The sequence below is a fragment of the Bombina bombina genome, chromosome 2 (genome assembly GCF_027579735.1).
Source record: "Bombina bombina isolate aBomBom1 chromosome 2, aBomBom1.pri, whole genome shotgun sequence".
Lineage (NCBI taxonomy): Eukaryota > Metazoa > Chordata > Amphibia > Anura > Bombinatoridae > Bombina > Bombina bombina.
In genome coordinates this window covers 1,139,384,824-1,139,410,609 of record NC_069500.1, presented here as the reverse complement: position 1 = coordinate 1,139,410,609, position 25,786 = coordinate 1,139,384,824, and the positions used below count along the sequence as shown (strand labels likewise).

Below are 25,786 nucleotides of genomic sequence, written 5' to 3'. Positions count from 1 at the left end.
CAAACAGTCAAATACAGACACAACCACACACACACACACACAGCGACCCTCATTTAATTCTAAATTGAAAATTTTTGAAAATTATAAAAATAAAATCACACTCAAAAACAGACAATCAAAAACACAGATACACACACGCACACAAACACACACATATGCCAAATTTTAAACAATGTAACCTACATACCCAGATACACACGCATACACATAGATAGTAATTAATAAACATGCACATACATACACACATACACTTATAAACTCACCCACATACATAGATATTACGATAATTACATACATGGAGTGCAGAATTATTAGGCAAATGAGTATTTTGACCACATCATCCTCTTTATGCATGTTGTCTTACTCCAAGCTGTATAGGCTCGAAAGCCTACTACCAATTAAGCATATTAGGTGATGTGCATCTCTGTAATGAGAAGGGGTGTGGTCTAATGACATCAACACCCTATATCAGGTGTGCATAATTATTAGGCAACTTCCTTTCCTTTGGCAAAATGGGTCAAAAGAAGGACTTGACAGGCTCAGAAAAGTCAAAAATAGTGAGATATCTTGCAGAGGGATGCAGCACTCTTAAAATTGCAAAGCTTCTGAAGCGTGATCATCGAACAATCAAGCGTTTCATTCAAAATAGTCAACAGGGTCGCAAGAAGCGTGTGGAAAAACCAAGGCGCAAAATAACTGCCCATGAACTGAGAAAAGTCAAGCGTGCAGCTGCCAAGATGCCACTTGCCACCAGCCCGAAAGCACAAGGTGTGCAATACTCAGAGACATGGCCAAGGTAAGAAAGGCTGAAAGACGACCACCACTGAACAAGACACACAAGCTGAAACGTCAAGACTGGGCCAAGAAATATCTCAAGACTGATTTTTCTAAGGTTTTATGGACTGATGAAATGAGAGTGAGTCTTGATGGGCCAGATGGATGGGCCCGTGGCTGGATTGGTAAAGGGCAGAGAGCTCCAGTCCGACTCAGATGCCAGCAAGGTGGAGGTGGAGTACTGGTTTGGGCTGGTATCATCAAAGATGAGCTTGTGGGGCCTTTTCGGGTTGTGGATGGAGTCAAGCTCAACTCAAAGTCCTACTGCCAGTTTCTGGAAGACACCTTCTTCAAGCAGTGGTACAGGAAGAAGTCTGCATCCTTCAAGAAAAACATGATTTTCATGCAGGACAATGCTCCATCACACGCGTCCAAGTACTCCACAGCGTGGCTGGCAAGAAAGGGTATAAAAGAAGAAAATCTAATGACATGACCTCCTTGTTCACCTGATCTGAACTCCATTGAGAACCTGTGGTCCATCATCAAATGTGAGATTTACAAGGAGGGAAAACAGTACACCTCTCTGAACAGTGTCTGGGAGGCTGTGGTTGCTGCTGCACGCAATGTTGATGGTGAACAGATCAAAACACTGACAGAATCCATGGATGGCAGGCTTTTGAGTGTCCTTGCAAAGAAATGTGGCTATATTGGTCACTGATTTGTTTTTGTTTTGTTTTTGAATGTCAGAAATGTATATTTGTGAATGTTGAGATGTTATATTGGTTTCACTGGTAAAAATAAATAATTGAAATGGGTATATATTTGTTTTTTGTTAAGTTGCCTAATAATTATGCACAGTAATAGTCACCTGCACACACAGATATCCCCCTAAAATAGCTATAACTAAAAACAAACTAAAAACTACTTCCAAAACTATTCAGTTTTGATATTAATGAGTTTTTTGGGTTCATTGAGAACGTGGTTGTTGTTCAATAATAAAATTAATCCTCAAAAATACAACTTGCCTAATAATTCTGCACTCCCTGTACATTCACATACGCACATAGTCAAATACATTCACACATATAAATAAACAGACATATAAATAAATATATCAATAATTAATTTAATTTAAAACATACATACTCAAATACACACACCCATACACACATATATAAAAATACAGAAACATTTAAAAATATAAATTAAAATAACTCTGGTTTTTAAAATAAATACAAAAATAGACATAAACACATACACAAACACATATATGATTCAATAAACCCACAATCAGATTCATAAACACATAGACATACATACACATCTCAATATATATGCATAAATAAATAAAATTTCACCTACTCAGCCAAATACACACATACATACACAGACCACACACACACAGATCAATGCTTAAGACAGACAGTCAAATAGTACTATGCTTACATACACAAAAACACACACATACTTGCTACAAAATTGGGACAAACTTACACAAATAAAAATATACAAATATTCTAATGTGTATACATATACATACATATATACATAAACACACATACACGCGTATGTTAATTTATTTAAAATTTGTAAATTAAAATTAATTTTAATAAATATTATGAAATTTATATCGTAATATAAAAAAGTTATATATTAACAATCGATTACATTTTTTTTTATATTATAATTTATAAATGTTATTAAAAAGTTTAATGTTACACTATTTTAATTTTAGTACTAATTGAATTTATTTAATTTTTTTTTTGTTTAAGCTACAGATAAATAATCATAATGCCTGACTGTATTGTCGTCGGTTGTGGTAGTTCCACTCGAAGAGGAAGGTGTCAATTAGACATCAGTTTTCATGTATTTCCTAAAACTCATGAAAAAATTTGAATGTGGTTACATTCAACAAACCAATCAGTATACCATAGATCAATTGGAACCGATGGTACAACGAATTTTTGAAATGAACAGAACCATAAAATACAGAATGTGTTCCAAACATTTCAGTCCTGACTGCTATTACACCCACGGTGTTAATACAAAATTGAAGCCGGATGCAACGCCAACAATCTTCCCATCTAGAATTATTCATTTCTCCTCAACACCCTCAACTTCACCACCGGATCCATCAGGATCGGCTTTAACTTTTACAGAATCTACTCCATCTACATCATCTGCTTTTTTAATTGAAAAACAACCAAGGATTTATGTTTGTCACTCTTGTGGTCAGAGATGTAACATAACGAAGAAAGATGCCTCTACTAATACAGAGATTATAGAAAAAATTGACAACTCAACTACATTCAATACGTTCCATGGAACACTAACCACTAGTGTCCAAACGGGAAAAATTGTTAAAACACTAAATAAAATTACTACAACCACAGATTTTTTTTTTAAAAAGGATCAATACACTTGGACTATGGGGGATATGTCTACGGATAATTCCATTGAAAGTAGTTTGGTGTTTCAAAATCATGAATTGACTGTCAATGCAAACATTAATACTCAAAGTGCTGATCCAATTCCAACTATACCATTGCAAAATACTGAACTTGTAAATTTTAATCCTGAACCCTTAGAACTACAAAAAGTAGTATCAGAAACAAATGCTCATGAGGTTGCCAATCTTTCATTAATTGATTTAGATTCAGATAATGACGATGCAATGTCCATTGACGTCGAACCTGAAATATTAGAAAAGGATACAACCTACATACCCGAAACAACGGAGGAAACCATTGAAGAATATTCTGTCATTGAAGAAATGAGTAACGAACAATTACTTCATGAACCCAAATATATAGTTTTTGAACAATGTCTTGATCAATTATTAAAACTAATACCATGCCGTTCAAATGCAAATTGTGAAGCCCCAATGATGACAATAGAGAAAAGATTGGTTGGAACAATGTTAATAGTTAGTGGAGAGTGTGAATAAGGCCACAATTCCGAACTTTGGTCGAGCCAACCAACTATTGGACAAAAACCGGTTGGTAACCTACTAGCATGTTCCTCATTACTCTTTACTGGCAATCAGTATGAAAAAATAAAAGACTATTATCAACACTTTGGAATATGTTTTTTATCCAAACAAACATATTTCAACTATCAGAATCAATTCCTATTTCCAACAATAGACAATTTTTGTAAAGCAGAATGTGCTGAAAATTTGCGGAATTATAGTGGACGTGGTATTGCGGTCACAGGAGACGGACAGTGTGATAGCCCGGGTCATTCGGCTAAATATTGTACATACACAGTAATGGAGGACCAATCGAAAAAAATCTTACATATAGAAATAATTCAAGTTACTGAGGCAACTTCATCAGTGGCCATGGAAGCTAAAGCATTTCATTGGGCAATGAATCACATGATAAACGAAGGATATCTAACAGTGATGGTTGCAACAGATCGACATGTGAGCATTAGAAAGATACTACGTGAGGAATATAAGAATGCAAATCATCAATTCGACATTTGGCATTACAGTAAAAGCCTAAAGAAAAAAATCTTAAATGTTAGCAAAAAGAAATCTTGTAAAGAATTAGCAAAATGGGTGACCTCTATTTCAAATCATTTATGGGCATGTAGTGTGTCATGCAATGGAGATGTCGAAATTATGGAGCGGATGTGGAAATCATGCCTTTACCATGTTCTTAATATTCATTCATGGGAGGAGGATGGAATCAAATACAAATGCAAACATGGAGAATTGGCCGGAGATGGAGAGAGAGCAAGGAAATGGCTCACAAAACAATCGGAGGCATTTCATGAACTAGAGAAAATTATTTTGAATGAACAAATGCTAAAAGACTTAAAACACCTTAACTTATTTAGCCATACCAGAAAACTAGAAGTTTTCCATAGTTTTGTTTTGAAATACCGTCCAAAACGAATACATTTCAAAATGGACGCTATGGAAGCACGAACAAAACTGGCAGCCATAGCAAATAACCACAACTCCAAACGTGTACAATCAACAGTTAAATTCCCAACACCAACAAGCGGCAGTTATGGAGAATTGAAATTCAATACATACTTTCCAAAAAGTAAGAAAGAGTGGTTGGTGAGACCAGTCTATGAAGAAATGGATATGTCTCATATACATCAGTTGAGCACGGAGGTGCTAAAATTAGCTGAAGAGACATCTACTCATTCTTGGAAATCCAAAAACAAGGATTTGCCAAAGAACATTGCATCAACCCCAAGACCGGATAAAAAAAAATTGATCGCCCAACATGTATCTCGATTTTGAACAACCAAATTTAATGTTAAATATTTTCATTTACCAAGATGCTTTCTAAAGTTAAAATTATTATGATGACAAACTAAATGTATATACAGTTTGATATATGTCATCAAAGTTTAGTATTTTATCAAATTGAATTTAATTTTTAGTATTTAAAATTTAGTCTTTGAAATTAGTTCGATTTATTTACAATACTGAGTTTGATTTTATTTTATTCTATAAAAATTTTACTAAATCTTTAATTGTGTCTTTTGATTTTATTTAGATATATATACACACTAATATATATAAATAATTATATATATATATATATATATATATATAAAAAAAAAAAAAAATATATATATATATATATATATATATATATATACCGTCCATCTAGCTGTGTTACCCTCCTAGGGACATCTGCCTGGGTGCAATAATGAACAATATAATCCTTGAAAAGTAAATGCCCTCACAGGTCTTTCTCAATCCAAGTGAAGCAAAAGGTTTGTTTTATTGATCTAACATTTTCAGGGATTTCTTCCCCTTCATCAGCTGGCTTTTGCTGATGAAGGGGAAGATATCTCTGAAAACGTTACATCAATAAAACAAACCTTTTTTTTCAATTTGATTGAGAAAGAACTGTGAGTGCATTTACTTTTCAAGGTTTATATATATATATATATATATATATATATATATATAACACATAGAAACACCCAGCACTCACCAGCTAACTCACAGCTAAGATAAAATCACACATGGAAAGGTTAGTCACCGCATCTGGCCAAATGGGAAAGCTCAGGCACCACGTCAAGGTCCTTTCCATTGCCTGAGTCTCTAACACAGGCACACCATCATGCGAGCTCACAGAGCCAAACAAACTGAGAAGAAAGAAGGGGTGCACAGGTGGCTGTAATCACCCATAGAAAATACAAAACATGGAAGGGAACTGCACTCCAAGGTGTGCCTGTGTTAGGGACTCAGGAAATGGAAAGGACCTTGACGTTGTGCCTGAGCATTCCCATTTGGCCAGATGCAGTGACTAACCTTTCCAGTTGTGATTTTATCTTAGCTGTGAGCTAGCTGGTGAGTGCTGGGTGTTTCTATGTGTTGTATAAATTTTTATTTGTAATCTCCCTTGTTTCTTGCACCCATTCCGGACTGGGGTTAACTGCCTGTGGCTCTGGTGACATCACAGCTTTTTTGGAGTGCTATTTAGCACCCAGGGCTGGATGTTGCTGAGTCACAGGATGTGTACCTGATCCGGTCTTGGAGTGCAGTTCCCTTCCATGTTGTATATATATATATATATATATATATATATATATATATATATATATATATATATATATACTTTTATATTTAGATATATATAAGTGTGTGTATAAATATGTATATAATTATATATATGTATATATATTTATAAAGAGAGAGAGAGAGATAGACAGAGATAGAGAGAGATATATGTATATATATATTGTTTTTTTTTAAAAATAGAATAGAGTAGTGCACTCGCCAGGACTTTCCACAAATAAGATAATTGAACCTTACAATTGAGAATTTTTTTTTTTTGTCGGTTTATAAATTATTAATCTTAAAAATAAAAAAAATAAAAATATATTCAATAAATTGAATAGATTATTAAACTCTTTTTTATTTATAACTTTTGAAAAAAAATTTCAATAAGATTTTACGTTTTTCGATTAGATAGATATATAAAATAATAAAATACAACAATCGCATAAATGTGAATTATAATCTTCACAATTTTTTATTTTTTTTTATTAATTTAACTATAAAAAAATAATAATATGTGTCATAGGTAAATATCAAACAAAAAAATATTACTAATCCAAAATCATTTCACTTGCTGGGCCATCATCCTCCGGGTAATGAAAACCCACATAAATATTATCGGGCGCAGGGTAATGTTCACGTATACTGTTTACGATGCATGATGGTATAGGCTTGCGGTTCTTTGGTCCTAGTTCACCATGGATCCAGGTTGAAAAACATCTATATGATAGTTTTCTATATGCCCTGTGTTTTATAAAAAAAAAAAGGAATGAAATACATATCAAAAAATATTTAATGAAAATGTAATCGAAATTAATTTTTCAAATAAATTGGAATTTATAATAAAAAGTGCGCTGATGTATATAATTATAACAATTTGCAATCCTAAAAAAACACATAATGTAATCTAAATAATATTGAGTATGATATATTATAATTTCTTTAGTAATAATACCTACCTTTGGGTCATGGCTTCTTTGGCCTGTGACCGCATAGGACGAAAACTCCTAGTAATTTCGGTAATTTGGTTTAGAAAACCTTGATCAATTTCGTTAATATGTTTTTGCGCATCACAAATGCACGCTTTTCCTTCAGGGATGTGGGCCATGATTTCCTCCGATTCACGGCAGCAAAAGCTTTCGATAACAGTTGGCATTAATTTGCAATTGCCACAAAAACACCAGGTCACACTCTCCAATCGTTGTAAATCCTCAGAGTTGTTGGATTCTTGTGTGTCTGCATTACTCTCACTATTTCCAGGGTCAGATAGAGAATTAGCATCAACAACAGGATCCCACTGGTGAGTATTCGAAAGGTCAAAGCTGGCGTTGTCTGCATTTCTTTCAGATATCAAATTTTGCATCTTTAAAAGATTTTTTTTTATAAATTAATTAATAATAATTATAAATATAATTATTTTCTTAATAACAAGTTATGAAACTATATGTAGACAGTTTCAAAAATTTAATAATATTAGAAATGTTTTATAATATATTGATTTTTATTTTAATTGATAATAAAATTCGTTTTAATTTAACATAATCATAAATAAACAAGTATAATTATATATAAATTAATAACGATATATACATATATAATTATATATATATATATATATATATATATAGAGAGAGAGAGAGAGAGAGAGAGAGAGAGAGAAGTTTTCCCTCAAAGGACAGTTTCCTTTGTGTACCAGTTTCCAGTGTGTACCAGCTGTTAAACAGTAAATTAGTTAAAGGGACAGAAAAAATAGTTTTTCGCTTAATGTGTTTACAATTGCTTTTTTTCTAACTGCAGATAAAAAAAAATGTATGAAAAATACCTTTTTATGTTTTTTTGTGTATATTAAAGCTCTGATTTTGTGTTTTGAAGACACAACCTAATAAAATGGGTTGGGCTTGTAGATATAATCAGATCTCATTACTGTATCACATTGTATAGATATATCTGCTTCTTTATCTTATATCTGTCCATAAAAAAATCACCAGTACTTGGAGAGAACAATGTAAAATCAACATTTTATTACCTTATCTCTTCTATAACCCACTGGGAGTGTAATTTCTTCTGCTGGCTGTGTTTACAAAGCTTATCTATAGCTGGGACCTGCGGCCACAAACTTTCAGAATAGGTGGGGATACCACATGCTAAATCAACTATTTCAAATGCCAATCTAAGGGGAAAGGAGCTACTTGTAAACAATTTAATACACTACAGCAGGTAAAGTGAATCATTGGGAACAAATGAAAGGGTAGATTTTTTTTTAGTATACTGTCCCTTTAACCACACTTTGCAATTTGCTAAAACACAGCACAATGCAGATGTCAAGGAATGGTTCTCTTGTTCACTGTTTGACTGCTGGGCTGCACACAAAACTGTTCGGATGGGGAACACTGATATACAGATATATTTAAATAAATTTGAATTTGTATTATCTTACAATAATTAAAAACATGATTAGTTAAATGTTATATATCTATAATTAAATTACCAGATCTTGAACCTCCTCTTGGCTCAGATCCATGAGAGTTCTTCTTCTCTTCGGTGCTTCTGGTACAGACATCTCTATAAAATAAATTAAATAATTGATCCAATTAATAGTATCCTCAAAGATTACAAAAATTAATATATATATATCTTTGAAGCTGTAGAATGGTGTGTTATATCCTTATATATAGTAATCACCTTTTTGGGGTTATATATGTTCATATCCCACACCTGTCTACATCCAACAATATTCTTGTAGCATTTTTTTATTTAACGTATATTGTTATTTTTTAATTAGACAGTCATTACGAATTTCATTGATATTATATTGTATGTATCTAATTGTATCAATATCTAAATATTAGTGTCATTACATGTATATCTAACCGATATTTATATATTTATGCACATATATATACATAGAATATTAGAGCACTGAAACGAACATTGCAAGTCTAATAAAAGAAAAATATTATAGTTCAAACATAAAATTTCATAAAGAATAATTGTTAATAACCACCACTTTGTGGTTGATATACATTTAGATCAAAGAGGAGTATATATCCTCACCATATAAATTTTTATATTTTTGCTTTATCCTATATTGTTATTTAATTATTTGACATGCACAACCGCTTTTAATTTTCTAATATTGTATATATATATGTGTGCATAAATATATAAACATTGTTTATAATAAACACATATTCAAGCCTTTTAGATTATTATTATATTTAAATATGCGCATAATATATATATGTGTCAGAAAAAAAAACATATTGTTGGTATGTATATACAAATATATGTATATATATAAATATATATATAAATATATATATATATATATATATATATATACACACACATATATATACATACATATATATATATATATATACACATATTTACATATATATATATTTATTGTGTGTGTGTGTGTATATACATATATATATATATATATATATATATATATATATATATATATATATATATATATATATATATATATACATATATACAGGGAGTGCAGAATTATTAGGCAAATTAGTATTTTGACCACATCATCCTCTTTATGCATGTTGTCTTACTCCAAGCTGTATAGGCTCAAAAGCCAACTACCAATTAAGCATATTAGGTGATGTGCATCTCTGTAATGAGAAGGGGTGTGGTCTAATGACATCAACACCCTATATCAGGTGTGCATAATTATTAGGCAACTTCCTTTCCTTTGGCAAAATGGGTCAAAAGAAGGACTTGACAGGCTCAGAAAAGTCAAAAATAGTGAGATATCTTGCAGAGGGATGCAGCACTCTTAAAATTGCAAAGCTTCTGAAGCGTGATCATCGAACAATCAAGCGTTTCATTCAAAATAGTCAACAGGGTCGCAAGAACATACATAGTAACATAGTAACATAGTAGATAAGGTTGAAAAAAGACTGAAGTCCATCGAGTTCAACCTATACAAATCTAAAATACTTACAAAAAGCTCCAGTTAAGCTTAAATAACCCCATTAAAATGTGACCCATTTAATACTAGCAATCATATCCATGAATTTTGTTTATATACAGAAATTTATCCAGACTATTTTTAAATGTATCTATGGTATTGGCATTCACTACCTCCTTTGGTAATGAGTTCCACAATTTTATTGCTCTTACAGTGAAAAAACGTTTCCATTGCAGGAGATTAAATCTCCTTTCCTCCAACCTTAAATTATGACCTCTTGTCAGAACCAATTTTCTTGGAATAAAAAGAGCTTCTGCCATCTCTGTATATGGGCCTTGAATATATTTATATAAAGTAATCATGTCACCTCTCAAGCGCCTTTTTTCTAAAGAGAACAGACCCAGTTTGGCTACCCTCTCCTCATAGGTTAATTTCTCCAATCCCCTTATTAGCTTTGTGGCCCTTCTCTGAACTTTTTCTAGTTCTGCAATATCTTTTTTAGCAATCGGTCCCCAGAACTGCACTCCAAACTCAAGGTGAGGTCTTACCAGGGCTTTATATAATGACAGAATTATGCTTTCCTCCCTTGAATCAATGCCTCTTTTAATACATGCTAGTATTTTATTAGCCTTTGAAGCCGCTGCCCTGCATTGTGCACTCATCTTTAGCTTGTTATCTATTACTACTCCCAAATCCCTTTCCTCCTGTGTTTGGCTAAGTCTTGTCCCATTTAAAAAATACATAGCCTGCTTATTTTTACTTCCAAAATGTAGAACCTTACATTTTTCCGTATTAAATCTCATTTTCCATTCACTTGCCCATAGTTCTAATTTTAGCAAATCCCTTTGCAAAGAGAGTTCATCCTGCTCTGACCTAATGACCTTACTTAACTTAGTATCATCTGCAAAAATAGAGATGTCGCTATTTAATCCTTGCTCCAAGTCATTTATAAAAATATTAAAAAGAACAGGGCCCAGTACTGATCCCTGGGGGACGCCACTGATTACCTTTGTCCAATCTGAGTATGATCCATTTACTGCTACTCGTTGCTCCCTATCTTTTATCCAGTTATTTATCCATGAGCTAACATTTTCAGCTATTCCCAGTCCCTTAATTTTGTGCATTAATCTCTCATGTGGCACTGTATCAAATGCCTTTGCAAAATCTAAGTATATCACATCAACTGATTCCCCTTTATCTATATTTTTACTTACTTCCTCGTAGAATCTAATTAGATTAGTTTGACATGATCTATTTCTCCTAAAGCCATGCTGATTAGAACTCATAATCTTGTTTACACGAATATGCTCATCAATATAATCCCTTATAATCCCTTCAAATATCTTCCCCACTATTGATGTCAGACTAACTGGTCTATAGCTTCCTGGATCATCCCTGCTTCCCTTTTTGAAGAGTGGCACCACATCAGCTTTACGCCAATCCTGGGGTACCATGCCTGAGGATAATGAGTCTTGAAAAATTAAGAGTAAAGGTTTGTCTATAACAGTGCTAAGTTCACTTAACACCCTTGGGTGTATTCCATCTGTATTCCAAGAAGCGTGTGGAAAAACCAAGGCGCAAAATAACTGCCCATGAACTGAAAAAAGTCAAGCGTGCAGCTGCCAAGATGCCACTTGCCACCAGTTTGGCCATATTTCAGAGCTGCAACATCACTGGAGTGCCCAAAAGCACAAGGTGTGCAATATTTAGAGACATGGCCAAGGTAAGAAAGGCTAAAAGACGACCACCACTGAACAAGACACACAAGCTGAAACGTCAAGACTGGGCCAAGAAATATCTCAAGACTGATTTTTCTAAGGTTTTATGGACTGATGAAATGAGAGTGAGTCTTGATGGGCCAGATGGATGGGCCCATGGCTGGATTGGTAAAGGGCAGAGAGCTCCAGTCCGACTCAGACGCCAGCAAGGTGGAGGTGGAGTACTGGTTTGGGCTGGTATCATCAAAGATGAGCTTGTGGGGCCTTTTCGGGTTGAGGATGGAGTCAAGCTCAACTCCCAGTCCTACTGCCAGTTTCTGGAAGACACCTTCTTCAAGCAGTGGTACAGGAAGAAGTCTGCATCCTTCAAGAAAAACATGATTTTCATGCAGGACAATGCTCCATCACACGCGTCCAAGTACTCCACAGCGTGGCTGGCAAGAAAGGGTATAAAAGAAGAAAATCTAATGACATGACCTCCTTGTTCACCTGATCTGAACCCCATTGTGAACCTGTGGTCCATCATCAAATGTGAGATTTACAAGGAGGGAAAACAGTACACCTCTCTGAACAGTGTCTGGGAGGCTGTGGTTGCTGCTGCACGCAATGTTGATGGTGAACAGATCAAAACACTGAAAGAATCCATGGATGGCAGGCTTTTGAGTGTCCTTGCAAAGAAAGGTGGCTATATTGGTCACTGATTTGTTTTTGTTTTGTTTTTGAATGTCAGAAATGTATATTTGTGAATGTTGAGATGTTATATTGGTTTCACTGGTAAAAATAAATAATTGAAATGGGTATATATTTGTTTTTTGTTAAGTTGCCTAATAATTATGCACAGTAATAGTCACCTGCACACACAGATATCCCCCTAAAATAGCTAAAACTAAAAACAAACTAAAAACTACTAAACTAAACTAAAAACCACCATACTAACATGTGACTGCTATTGAAAAGCATTGAGAAGCAGTGCATTGATTAAAATAGCCAGTAGGTGGAGCTGTCCGCTTGTGTTGCAGCAAATATATGTAAGCCAAGGAAGCTGAAATTAATCAGTTTAACCAGACTTGAGCTATCAAGCAGATTTCAAAGGAACAAGACCTTCCTTTCTATAAATCAGTCCAGATTGGAATGCATAGAAAGAACTGTTTGCAGAAAAATGCAAGTAAAGTCTGTGTTGTGTGATTATTTTATTAGGTTTATAATGCTGTTTATCAAATGTTTTTGTTTATTTAACTTAGTTTAATTATATATTCTGTGTTGTGTGATTATTTTATTAGGTTTATAATGCTGTTCAGCATTTAAAGTCTTCATTTCAAAGCTTTAAAAATAATGTATTAGGTGTTACTTATGACAATTTTGAGAGGGGCCTGGAACCTAACTCCCTCACTTCCCATTGACTTACATTATAAACTGGGTTTCAATTTACAACGGTTTCGATTTACAACCATTCCTTCTGGAACCTAACCTCGACGTAAACTGAGGGCTACCTGTATATATATATATATATATATATATATATATATATATATATATATATATATATATATATATATATATATATATATATATATATATATATATATATATATATATATATATACAGGGAGTGCAGAATTATTAGGCAAATGAGTATTTTGACCACATCACCCATTTTATGCATGTTGTCTTACTCCAAGCTGTATAGGCTCGAAAGCCTACTACCAATTAAGCATATTAGGTGATGTGCATCTCTGTAATGAGAAGGGGTGTGGTCTAATGACATCAACACCCTATATCAGGTGTGCATAATTATTAGGCAACTTCCTTTCCTTTGGCAAAATGGGTCAAAAGAAGGACTTGACAGGCTCAAAAAAGTCAAAAATAGTGAGATATCTTGCAGAGGGATGCAGCACTCTTAAAATTGCAAAGCTTCTGAAGCGTGATCATCGAACAATCAAGCGTTTCATTCAAAATAGTCAACAGGGTCGCAAGAAGCGTGTGGAAAAACCAAGGCGCAAAATAACTGCCCATGAACTGAGAAAAGTCAAGCGTGCAGCTGCCAAGATGCCACTTGCCACCAGTTTGGCCATATATCAGAGATGCAACATCACTGGAGTGCCCAAAAGCACAAGGTGTGCAATACTCAGAGACATGGCCAAGGTAAGAAAGGCTGAAAGACGACCACCACTGAACAAGACACACAAGCTGAAACGTCAAGACTGGGCCAAGAAATATCTCAAGACTGATTTTTCTAAGGTTTTATGGACTGATGAAATGAGAGTGAGTCTTGATGGGCCAGATGGATGGGCCCATGGCTGGATTGGTAAAGGGCAGAGAGCTCCAGTCCGACTCAGACGCCAGCAAGGTGGAGGTGGAGTACTGGTTTGGGCTGGTATCATCAAAGATGAGCTTGTGGGGCCTTTTCGGGTTGAGGATGGAGTCAAGCTCAACTCCCAGTCCTACTGCCAGTTTCTGGAAGACACCTTCTTCAAGCAGTGGTACAGGAAGAAGTCTGCATCCTTCAAGAAAAACATGATTTTCATGCAGGACAATGCTCCATCACACGCGTCCAAGTACTCCACAGCGTGGCTGGCAAGAAAGGGTATAAAAGAAGAAAATCTAATGACATGACCTCCTTGTTCACCTGATCTGAACCCCATTGTGAACCTGTGGTCCATCATCAAATGTGAGATTTACAAGGAGGGAAAACAGTACACCTCTCTGAACAGTGTCTGGGAGGCTGTGGTTGCTGCTGCACGCAATGTTGATGGTGAACAGATCAAAACACTGAAAGAATCCATGGATGGCAGGCTTTTGAGTGTCCTTGCAAAGAAAGGTGGCTATATTGGTCACTGATTTGTTTTTGTTTTGTTTTTGAATGTCAGAAATGTATATTTGTGAATGTTGAGATGTTATATTGGTTTCACTGGTAAAAATAAATAATTGAAATGGGTATATATTTGTTTTTTGTTAAGTTGCCTAATAATTATGCACAGTAATAGTCACCTGCACACACAGATATCCCCCTAAAATAGCTAAAACTAAAAACAAACTAAAAACTACTTCCAAAACTATTCAGCTTTGATATTAATGAGTTTTTTGGGTTCATTGAGAACATGGTTGTTGTTCAATAATAAAATTAATCCTCAAAAATAGAACTTGCCTAATAATTCTGCACTCCCTGTATATGTTTATATGTATGTACATATATACACATAAAACTCATAAATGTATATATATATATATATATATATATATATATATATATATATATATATATATATATATATATATATATATATATTGTATATAAATAAGTGCATTGGAGCCTTTTGGAGTAAACTAGCTGAAAACATGAAAAATTATATTTATGCAATATTTATATTTAAGTATTTGAATGTGTATTCACTGTAAATATTTAACATTCCAATGTTCTTCACATAGATGACTATGTTCAAAGTATTTATAAATAGATATTTCTATATATATCTGTATATATCTTTACGTATAAATAATCATAATTATATATATACTAAACAACCAGTGTGTATGTGTATGTATATATATATATATATATATATATATATATATATATATATATATATATATATATATATATATATATTAAGAATAAATAGAAAATATTCTGCTCTGTGAACAACATTGGAATTTGATATATTCATATTTCATATTGAGTTCACGCACTTAAGGAAACCCGATCGGGTTTGCTCATGAGATAGGGTGTTTGAATTTTTTTTTATTTTTTTTGTGCTTCATTGAAGTCAGTGGAGGAATACATTAACGCTGACACAATATTCAAAGTTCGGCTTTTTGCACAAGTCGGGGTAGTGCTTGTGCAAAAACCTTTTACTTTCAACTAATACTTGTGCTACCCAACGAGCGAAAAAAGCTTATTCTAGCGAATTTATCACTCGAGCTTGAGCGCTTAATAGCCTGCCACTTGTAATCTACCCGTAAAATGGAAAAGGGAGTTTATAAGGATTGTGTCTCCTGGAGATATAAGTAGAACATTCTTTCTTGCTCCAGAATAAAAGGAAGCTGGCCACAGGCAACTTCCATTGTCTCACCACTACACCAGCATTTTATAAGGCGCACAATAATTGTGTAATCAGTAGAGTTATTTAATTATACAAGTTGCTGTTTGATTTCATTTTATGTTAACAGATGTGAAACACAAACTTAGCTTTTATCTGCATTGGTATTTTCTATTTTTAGCTATCTGTTATTGATTTAATCAAGAGGTTAACATTTTAAGCGTATCCAGAGACTGAGATCACACAGGAAATAAATATATTGAGCTGTTGAAGTAAGAATGCAATAAATTACAACTACTTACATTTATTTAATGTTCTGAGGTGGAAGTATTAGCTTGTAATATCCAAAGTGTAGCAGTATTTCGATGCATGTTTTTATACGAATGTTATATTAAAATGACATTAACAGAAGGCTCGCAGTGATTAAAGAAAGACATCTTTTTTTGTGGAAAATACATTTAGTTGTCTTTCAAAAAGTCTTATTTTTAAAGAATGTAATACAGTGGCAATGTGTTTAAACAGAAGATAAATCTTTCTACATCGGTAGTGACACACATATCACAGGCAAGAGAATGTGTCAATCAAATCATTTTTATATGCACAATATATATGAAAAATGTAAAATGAGCTGTATGCAAAAAAAAAATGTTTAAAATTTATTTAACACTTATTTTTTTTTTAGTATAATGTGCATTGTTTTGTAACCCAGGGACAAACTATTTGAAAACCCTGTTGAGTATTTTTATCTTGTATGTTTTGCTCAGGTCAATTTGATGAGCTTCTGCGCAACCAAGATATCAGAGTGCAGCTCCAAGTCAGGGTTCTGAAGTTGTCTGAATCCATTCCAGCTTCTCTGGGGGCAATGGAAAAAAAGACATAATATCAAGATTAATCTACATGAAAAATAAATAATGAAAATACATGACAAGGCTTTTTTTTCTTTTGAATTTAATATCCCTTTAAAGGGACCATAAACACATTGTAAGCCAAGGACACACACACACACACACACATATATATATATATATATATATATATATATATATATATATATATATATATATATATATATATATATATACATTAAATATTATATTTTACTACAATTTTTATCAAAAGCAACTCCATTTGCTTATTTGGAGGAGCCAATCCAGGTAACAAGGTTAGCCACTGTCATAATGTTTATATATAGTACATTGTTTTACAGTTGTTATCAGATAAAGCTAATTAGGGGAAAATATGTTGCATGGTTAGCCTTTGGAAGTCAGAAGGCTGCATTTTATGTTCCCAATTGTTAGAGCTAAATTACCAGGAAAGGGGGCAAAATTAATAACGTATCAAATAAAATTCAAATAAAGTATGCTGCAAGTTGTTTTATTATACATAAATAAATAATTGATATAAAAACCTCAAGGTGTTTACTATCCCTATAAATATAGACAATAGAACAGAATTTGACATCAAACAAAAACAATGTTTTTCAAAAATGATGATGCAGTTTTGCGTTTGAAAATTTAGATAAACTACTTTTTTTAACTACATTTTAATATTGCTTTAAAATAGATTAAAACTTCTTAAAAGAACAGCTTTAAAATGACACAAAGTAAAACATGCAATGATTCTACAATTGCTGTTTTCAAGACAAGCCATTATTTTATAAGCTCTGACATTGTAAAACGCCTTCTATTCACAGAATTCCACAAAAATGATAATACAATTACAGGCATATAGAAAATAATGATGGAATGTATTGAAAGCATTTATTTTCTCTTTTTTTATTTTCATTACAGTGTAAACTAGAATATCAAGCATGCATTTCTGGTAAGCAGATCTCAGTGAAGTGTGAAGGACACTGCCCCTGTATGTCAAACAAATTAAGAACTGCAAGCAAAAATAATAAAAGAGGTAAGAAATAAAGTAAATATATAAATTAGCTTGATTCAAATATTATTCCTAGCAAAAACTTCTACTGTAATATTTTATGACAGATAACTAAAGTACAGTGCCATATTTATTTTCTCTAGAATTATGGTCTGAGCATGTCTTATTCTACCCCTGCTTTCTCTTGTAAGATGTATCGAGTCCACAGATTCATCCTTACTTGTGGGATATTCTCCTTCCCATCAGGAAGTGGCAAAGAGAGCACCCACAGCAGAGCTGTCTATATAGCTCCCCTCTTAGCTCCACCCCCAGTCATTCTCTTTGCCTACTCTAAGAAACTAGAAAGGGCAGAGCGAGTGTGGTGACAAAAATGTTAGTTTTTTTATTTCTCAAGCAAAAGTTTGTTATTTTAAATGGTACCGGTGTGTACTATTTACTCTCTGGCAGAAAAGGGATGAAGATTTCTGCAAGGAGGATTATGATCTTAGCACTTTGTAACTAAGATCCACTGTTGTTCTCACAAGGGCTGAAGAGTACAGGAAAACTTCAGTTGGGGGAACGGTTTGCATGCTGAGCTGCATATGAGGTATGTTCAGTCTATATTTTTCTAGACAGACTATGTTATTTCTAGAAAAGGCTGGCAATATCCCCATGAGGAAAGGGTAAGCTGTATTCAGACACTTGGATAGGAATTTAAGCTTGCTTGAAGGGCTCATAAGTTACTGGTGACACTGTTAGGAAAAAACTTTTTTGTTTGTTCAGTAAATGATGCAATTATAACGTTTTTTTGAAGGGACTAAAGGGGTCATTGTGGCTGTTTTAGGGTTTTTTTAACCCACATGGTTAATTAAGAGACACTCAGGTGTTTTTCTAATAGGCCTCAAAACATTGAGTGAGTTGGGAGGGGCCTATTTTCGCACCTCAGTTGCACAGTTTCTTTTCCTAAGAGACATACAACTGCTTCTCCAGTGGTTCCTGCTGTGTTTGAGGGCTGTAAAGGATGTTTTTTCCCCACAAATCGTTCTGAAGGGCAGGTAGGCACCACAGCAGAGCTGTGGCAAGGTGCTAAACGTCTTTTTTACCGGTTTGGACGTTTTTTCAATCCGGTTTTGCCATTAAGGGGTTAATTGTTTATTTGCATAGCTGTGCAAAGTTACTAAGGCTGTAAGATATTACGTAAAAATTTTGTTAAGTTTACTGCTTTTTAACACTGTTTTGCAGAACTTGTGCAGCTTTTTTTCTCTTAAAGGCATAGTACCGTTTTATTTCTAAGTGTTATTTACTTTGATTACAGTGTTTTCCAAGCTTGCTTGTTACATTACTAGCCTGTTTAACATGTCTGACACCAAGGAAAATCCTTGTTCAATATGTTTGGAAGCCATTGTGGAATCCCCTCTTAGAATGTGTCCCAATTGTACTGATATGTCTATAAATTATAAAGAACATATATTAGCACTTAAAAATAGAGCAATAGATGATTCTCAGTCAGAAGCAAATGAGGGTTCGCCATCTAGCTCTCCCCAAGTGTCACAACCAGCAATGCCCGCACAAGTGACGCCAAGTACCTCTAGTGCATCAAATTCATTTACTTTACAAGACATGGCCACAGTTATGAATACAACCCTCACAGAGGTTTTATCCAAACTGCCTGGTTTACAAGAAAAGCGGGACAGATCTGAGTTAAGGAAAAATGCTGAGCCGTCTCATGCTTTAGTAGCCGTATCTGATATGCCCTCACAATGCTCTGAAGGGGTGAGGGATTTGTTATCTGAGGGAGAAATTTCTGATTCAGGAAAGACGCTTCCTCAGACAGATTCTGATATGACGGCCTTTAAATTTAAGCTTGAACACCTCCGCTTATTGCTTAGGGAGGTATTAGCAACTCTAGATGATTGTGACCCTATAGTGGTCCCAGAGAAATTGTGGATAGATACTTAGAGGTTCCTGTTTACACTGATGTTTTTCCAGTCCCTAAGAGGATTGTGAATATTATTGCTAAGGAGTGGGATAGACCAGGTATTCCGTCCACTCCCCCTCCTGTTTTTAAGAAAATGTTTCCCATATCTGACACCATAAGGGACTCATGGCAGACAGTTCCTAAGGTGGAGGGAGCTATTTCTACTCTGTCTAAGTGTACAACTATACCTATCGAAGACAGTTGTGCTTTCAAAGATCCTATGGATAAAAAATTAGAGGGTCTCTTGAAGAAAATTTTTGTTCATCAAGGTTTTTCTCTCCAACCTATTGCATGCATTGTTCCTGTAACGACTGCTGCTGCTTTCTGGTTTGAGGCTCTAGAGGAGGCTCTTCAAATGGAGACTCCATTAGAGGAGATTATGGACAGAATTAAGGCCCTTAAGTTGGCTAATTCTTTTATTGCAGATGCAGCATTTCAACTGGCTAAATTAGCGGCAAAGAATTCAGGTTTTGCCATTTTAGCACGCAGGGCGTTATGGCTTAAGTCCTGGTCTGCTGATGTGTCATCTAAATCTAAACTTTTGAACATTCCTTTCAAAGGTAAGACCCTATTCGGGCCTGAACTGAAAGAGATTATTTCAGACATCACTGGAGGGAAAGGTCATGCCCTCCCTCAGGATAGATCAAGTAAGATGAGGACCAAACAGAATAATTTTTGTTCCTTTTGGAACTTTAAGAGTTGTCCCACTTCAGCTTCCTCTACTGCAAAACAAGAGGGGAAATTTTGCCCAATCCAAGTCAGTCTGGAGACCTAACCAGGCTTGGAGCAAGGGTAAACAGACCAAGAAGCCTGCAGCTGCTTCTAAAACAGCATGAAGGGGTAGCCCCCAATCCGGGACCGGATCTAGTAGGGGCAGACTCTCTCTCCTCGCTCAGGCTTGGGCGAGAGATGTTTACAATCCCTGGGCTTTAAAAATTGTGTCCCAGGGGTATCTTCTGGAATTCAAAGACTCCCTTCCAAGGGGGAGATTTCACATTTCTCGATTGTTTGTAAACCAGACAAAGAGAGAGGCGTTCTTACGCTGTGTAGAAGACCTACATACCATGGGGGTGATCCGCCCAGTCCCAATAGAGGAACAGGGGCTAGGGTTTTATTCAAACCTGTTTGTGGTTCCCAAAAAAGAGGGAACTTTCAGACCAATCTTGGATCTCAAAATTCTAAACAAGTTCCTCAAGGTTCCATCATTCAAGATTATTGATCCAGGAGGGTCAATATATGACTACCGTGGACTTAAAGGATGCGTATCTACACATCCCTATTCACAGAGATCATCATAAATTTCTCAGATTCGCCTTTCTAAACAGGCATTACCAGTTTTTGGCCCTTCCCTTCGGGTTGGCCATGGCTCCCAGAATTTTCACAAAAGTGCTAGGGTCCCTTCTGGCGGTTCTGTGACCACGGGCATAGCAGTGGCGCCTTATCTAGACGACATCTTAATTCAGGCGTCGACTTTCCAGCTAGCCAAGTCTCACACGGACATCATGTTGGCTTTTCTGAGAGCTCACAGGTGGAAGGTGAACATAAAAAAGAGTTCTCTCTTCCCTCTTACAAGAGTTTCCTTCCTAGGGACTCTGATAGACTCGGTAGAAATGAAAATATTTCTGACGGAGGTCAGAAAATTAAAACTTAACCACTTGCCGAGCTCTTCATTCCATTCCTCGGCCATTAGTGGCTCAGTGTATGGAGGTAATCAGACTCATGGTAGCGGCAATGGACATAGTTCCTTTGCCCGCCTACAACTCAGACCACTGCAACTATGCATGCTCAAACAGTGGAATGGGGATTATGCAGATTTATCTCCTCAACTGCATCTGGACAAGGGGACCAGAGACTCTCTTCTCTGGTGGTTGTCTCAGGACCACATGTCTCAGGGAATGTGTTTCCGCAGGCCAGAGTGGCTCATTGTAACGACAGATGCCAGCCTGCTAGGCTGGGGTGCAGTCTGGAACTCCCTGAAAGCACAGGGCTTATGGTCTTGGGAGGACGCTCTCCTCCCGATAAACATTCTAGAACTGAGAGCGATATTCAATGCGCTTCAGGCGTGGTCTCAGCTTGCTGCAGCCAAATTCATCAGATTTCAGTCGGACAACATCACGACTGTAGCTTATATCAATCATCAAGGAGGAACAAGGAGTCCTCTAGCGATGATGGAGGTAACCAAAATAATCCGGTGGGCAGAGGATCACTCTTGCCATCTCTCAGCAATCCACATCCCAGGGGTAGAGAACTGGGATGCGGATTTTCTAAGTCGTCAGACTTTTCATCCGGGGGAGTGGGAACTCCATCCGGAGGTATTTGCCCTGCTTATTCAACTATGGGGCACACCAGAATTTGATCTCATGGCGTCTCGTCAGAATGCCAAACTTCCTTGTTACGGGTCCAGGTCCCGGGATCCCAAGGCGGTACTGATAGATGCTCTAGCAGTGCCTTGGTCCTTCAATCTGGACTATGTATTTCCACCATTTCCTCTCCTCCCATGTCTGGTTGCCAGAATCAAGCAGGAGAGAGCTTCGGTAATTCTGATAGCACCTGCTTGGCCACGCAGGATTTGGTATGCAGACCTAGTGGACATGTCCTTGGTTCCACCGTGGACTCTGCCAATGAGGCGGGACCTTCTAATCCAAGGTCCGTTCACGCATCCAAATCTAATTTCTCTGCATCTGACTGCTTGGAGATTGAACGCCTGATTCTATCAAAGCGTGGTTTCTCTGAGTCGGTCATTGATACCCTGATTCAGGCTAGAAAGCCTGTCACCAGGAAGATCTATCATAAGATTTGGCGCAAATATCTTTATTGGTGTGAATCCAAAGGTTACTTGTGGAGTAAGATTAGGATTCCTAGAATATTGTCTTTTCTCCAAGAAGGTTTGGAGAAGGGATTATCTGCTAGTTCCCTAAAAGGACAAATATCTGCTTTGTCTATTCTACTACACAAACGTCTGGCAGATGTCCCAGACGTTCAAGCATTTAGTCAGGCTTTGGTCAGAATCAAGCCTGTATTTAAACCTGTTGCTCCGCCATGGAGCCTAAACTTAGTTCTTAATGTTCTTCAAGGGGTTCCGTTTGAACCTATGCATTCCATAGATATTAAGCTTCTATCTTGGAAAGTTTTGTTTTTAGTAGCTATCTCTTCGGCTCAAAGAGTTTCTGAGCTATCTGCTTTACAATGTGATTCCCCTTACCTTGTTTTCCATGCAGATAAGGTGGTTTTGCGTACCAAACCTGGGTTTCTTCCTAAGGTTGTTTCTAATAAGAATATCAATCAAGAGATTGTTGTTCCTTCTCTGTGTCCTAATCCTTCATCAAAGAAGGAACGTCTGTTACACAATCTTGATGTGGTTCGTGCTTTAAAGTTCTACTTACAAGCAACTAAAGATTTCCGTCAAACATCTTCATTGTTTGTTGTTTATTCTGGTAAACGGAGAGGTCAAAGGGCTACGGCTACCTCTCTTTCCTTTTGGCTGAAAAGCATCATCCGTTTGGCCTATGAGACTGCTGGACAGCAGCCTCCTGAAATAATTACTGCTCATTCTACTAGAGCTGTGGCTTCCACATGGGCTTTTAAAAATGATGCTTCTGTTGAACAGATTTGTAAGGTGGCGACTTGGTCTTCGCTTCATACTTTTTCCAAATTTTCCAAATTCAATACTTTTGCTTCTTCGGAGGCTATTTTTGGGAGAAAGGTTCTACAAGCAGTGGTGCCTTCCATTTAAGAAAATCAAAATGTTTAAAACAATGATTAAACATGCCCATGAACCTATTTTTTTCTGTTTATGGTGTAACTTCAAGCCTAACAGAAAGCATGTTCCTTTCTGGAGGTTTGACAATAATTGGCTGAAGAGTATTTCTATTTTGGAACTGTAACATAAAGAAAACTCTACATGCAATTAACATTGTTCAAGCAAGTACTTGTGCAAGCCTGTACCTTGCTCTTGCACAACCAATCGTAAGAGAGCAGAACATGTTAGGCAGATCAGTCTGGATGATTTAACTCTGCCAACTCAAGGTTGCAGAAAGGTTAGAATCGGCAGTCTTTAAACTGTTGCTTCCTAACTTGTGGTTACAAACTTACATGAATTTGCCTGCACCCAAGGGTTCCCAAACTGCTATCAAAGCTTGATAAATGGAGCTCAAAATGATTGTGTTTCCGGAACATCCCACATTTAGATAAACAACGTAAAATAATGACTTTAATATCCCTTTATTAAAATATGCAAATCTGTACAAAAATCCATTATAATTGTCACTTTAGATTTCAGCCACACCCATTGCTAACAGGTGTACAAAATCACAGAAACAATGTGGGCGCCCAAAAAGGCAAATCTAGAGGAGAATCAAGCTACAAAAAGGCACATAAAGCAGAACATAATAAGTGCAGGGCTATTCTATAAATGTATTCAGTATAGCATAAAATAAAGATAATGAAAATAAGTGAAACAATATAAAAGATAAATGTTTAATAAAAATCAAGAGTAAACAGCAGCTCATATTAGGATGTGTCAATAGCTTAAGCATGAGCAAGACCAGAATGTCTGCTATTTTTTTATAGTTTTAATACAAATGTTTATGATAAGATAAAAAATATATATATTTTAAATTGCTGCAAAATGTTTTTCAATTAGTTTTGAGATGAAGCACTAGTAATGAGTGAAAGGTTTTATATTGCCAGAAGTAAAACTACAATGTTCCATTGTTTAGATACTAAAAGGTGAGATATATCACTGCAGACACCCAATCTAGCTATCATTGAAATGGCTATAATATACAAATGCCATTAAGACATAAAAAGTGCCTGTCACTTTAATAGCCTAAATGGGTATTTAAAGAGGAGGATGCCAATGGATTGTAGATTGGCTTGACAAAGGCTCTACATGAGCCGAAACGCAATGCTGTAACTTCATCCCATTGTGTCCAGAACAGGACACTATGCTACATCAAGTGAATTTGTCATACTCAGCTGTAGGAGGTTTCCAGGAAGTACAGGGGAGAGGAGCTTGGTGGCTTTCTCCCTCCCGTGTTCATACCATTAGTATTCCCAGAGCTTAAGATATGAAGTTACAGCAATATAAAAGATAAATGTTTAATAAAAATCAAGAGTAAACAGCAGCTCATATTAGGATGTGTCAATAGCTTAAGCATGAGCAAGACCAGAATGTCTGCTATTTTTTTATAGTTTTAATACAAATGTTTATGATAAGATAAAAAATATATAATATTTTAAATGGCTTGCAAAATGTTTTTCAATTAGTTTTGAAATGAAGCACTAGTAATGAGTGAAGGTTTTATATTGCCAGAAGTAAAACTACAATTTTCAATTGTTTAGATACTAAAAGGTGAGATATATCACTGCGGACACCCAATCTAGCTATCATTGAAATGGCTATAATATACAAATGCCATTAAGACATAAAAAGTGCCTGTCACTTTAATAGCCTAAATTGGGTATTTAAAGAGGAGGATGCCACTGGATTGTAGATTTGCTTGAAAGGCTCTACATGAGCCGAAACGCATTGCTGTAACTTCAATCCATTGTGTCCAGAACAGGGACACTATGGCTGCATCAAGTGAATTTGTCATACTCAGCTGTAGGAGGTTTCCAGGAAGTACAGGGGAGAGGAGCTTGGCGGCTTTCTCCCTCCCGTGTTCATACCATTAGTATTCCCAGAGCTTAAGATATGATTCTACACCAGTTTTAATGATACAAATAACGTGGAGTTCCAGAGTTAACCCAAGGTACGTTAGGACCCTTTTCCTGGTGCGCACTAACCAGCGTGTTGGAACAAACGCTGGATGAGGAAATATCCATTACATAATTGCAATACTTTTCTTGTGAACTTTGAATTGAATCTCTGTCTGCAGCAGAGATTTTCTATGCACAACTTATTATTATTTTAGTATTTGTTCTATTGCTTAACAGTGTCAACTT

At 35.6% G+C, this 25,786-nt stretch overlaps 1 protein-coding gene across 1 annotated transcript in view; it reads left to right on the top strand.

Moving 5' to 3' along the window:
* SPOCK3 (SPARC (osteonectin), cwcv and kazal like domains proteoglycan 3) overlaps positions 1 to 25,786 on the top strand; it is a 672,113-nt gene that overhangs the window by 509,781 nt on the left and 136,546 nt on the right. Inside the window, exon 6 of the mRNA XM_053703805.1 lies at positions 17,793 to 17,907. Within this exon, the coding sequence (XP_053559780.1) occupies positions 17,793 to 17,907 (115 nt within the window). The remainder of the gene's footprint in view (positions 1 to 17,792; positions 17,908 to 25,786) is intronic.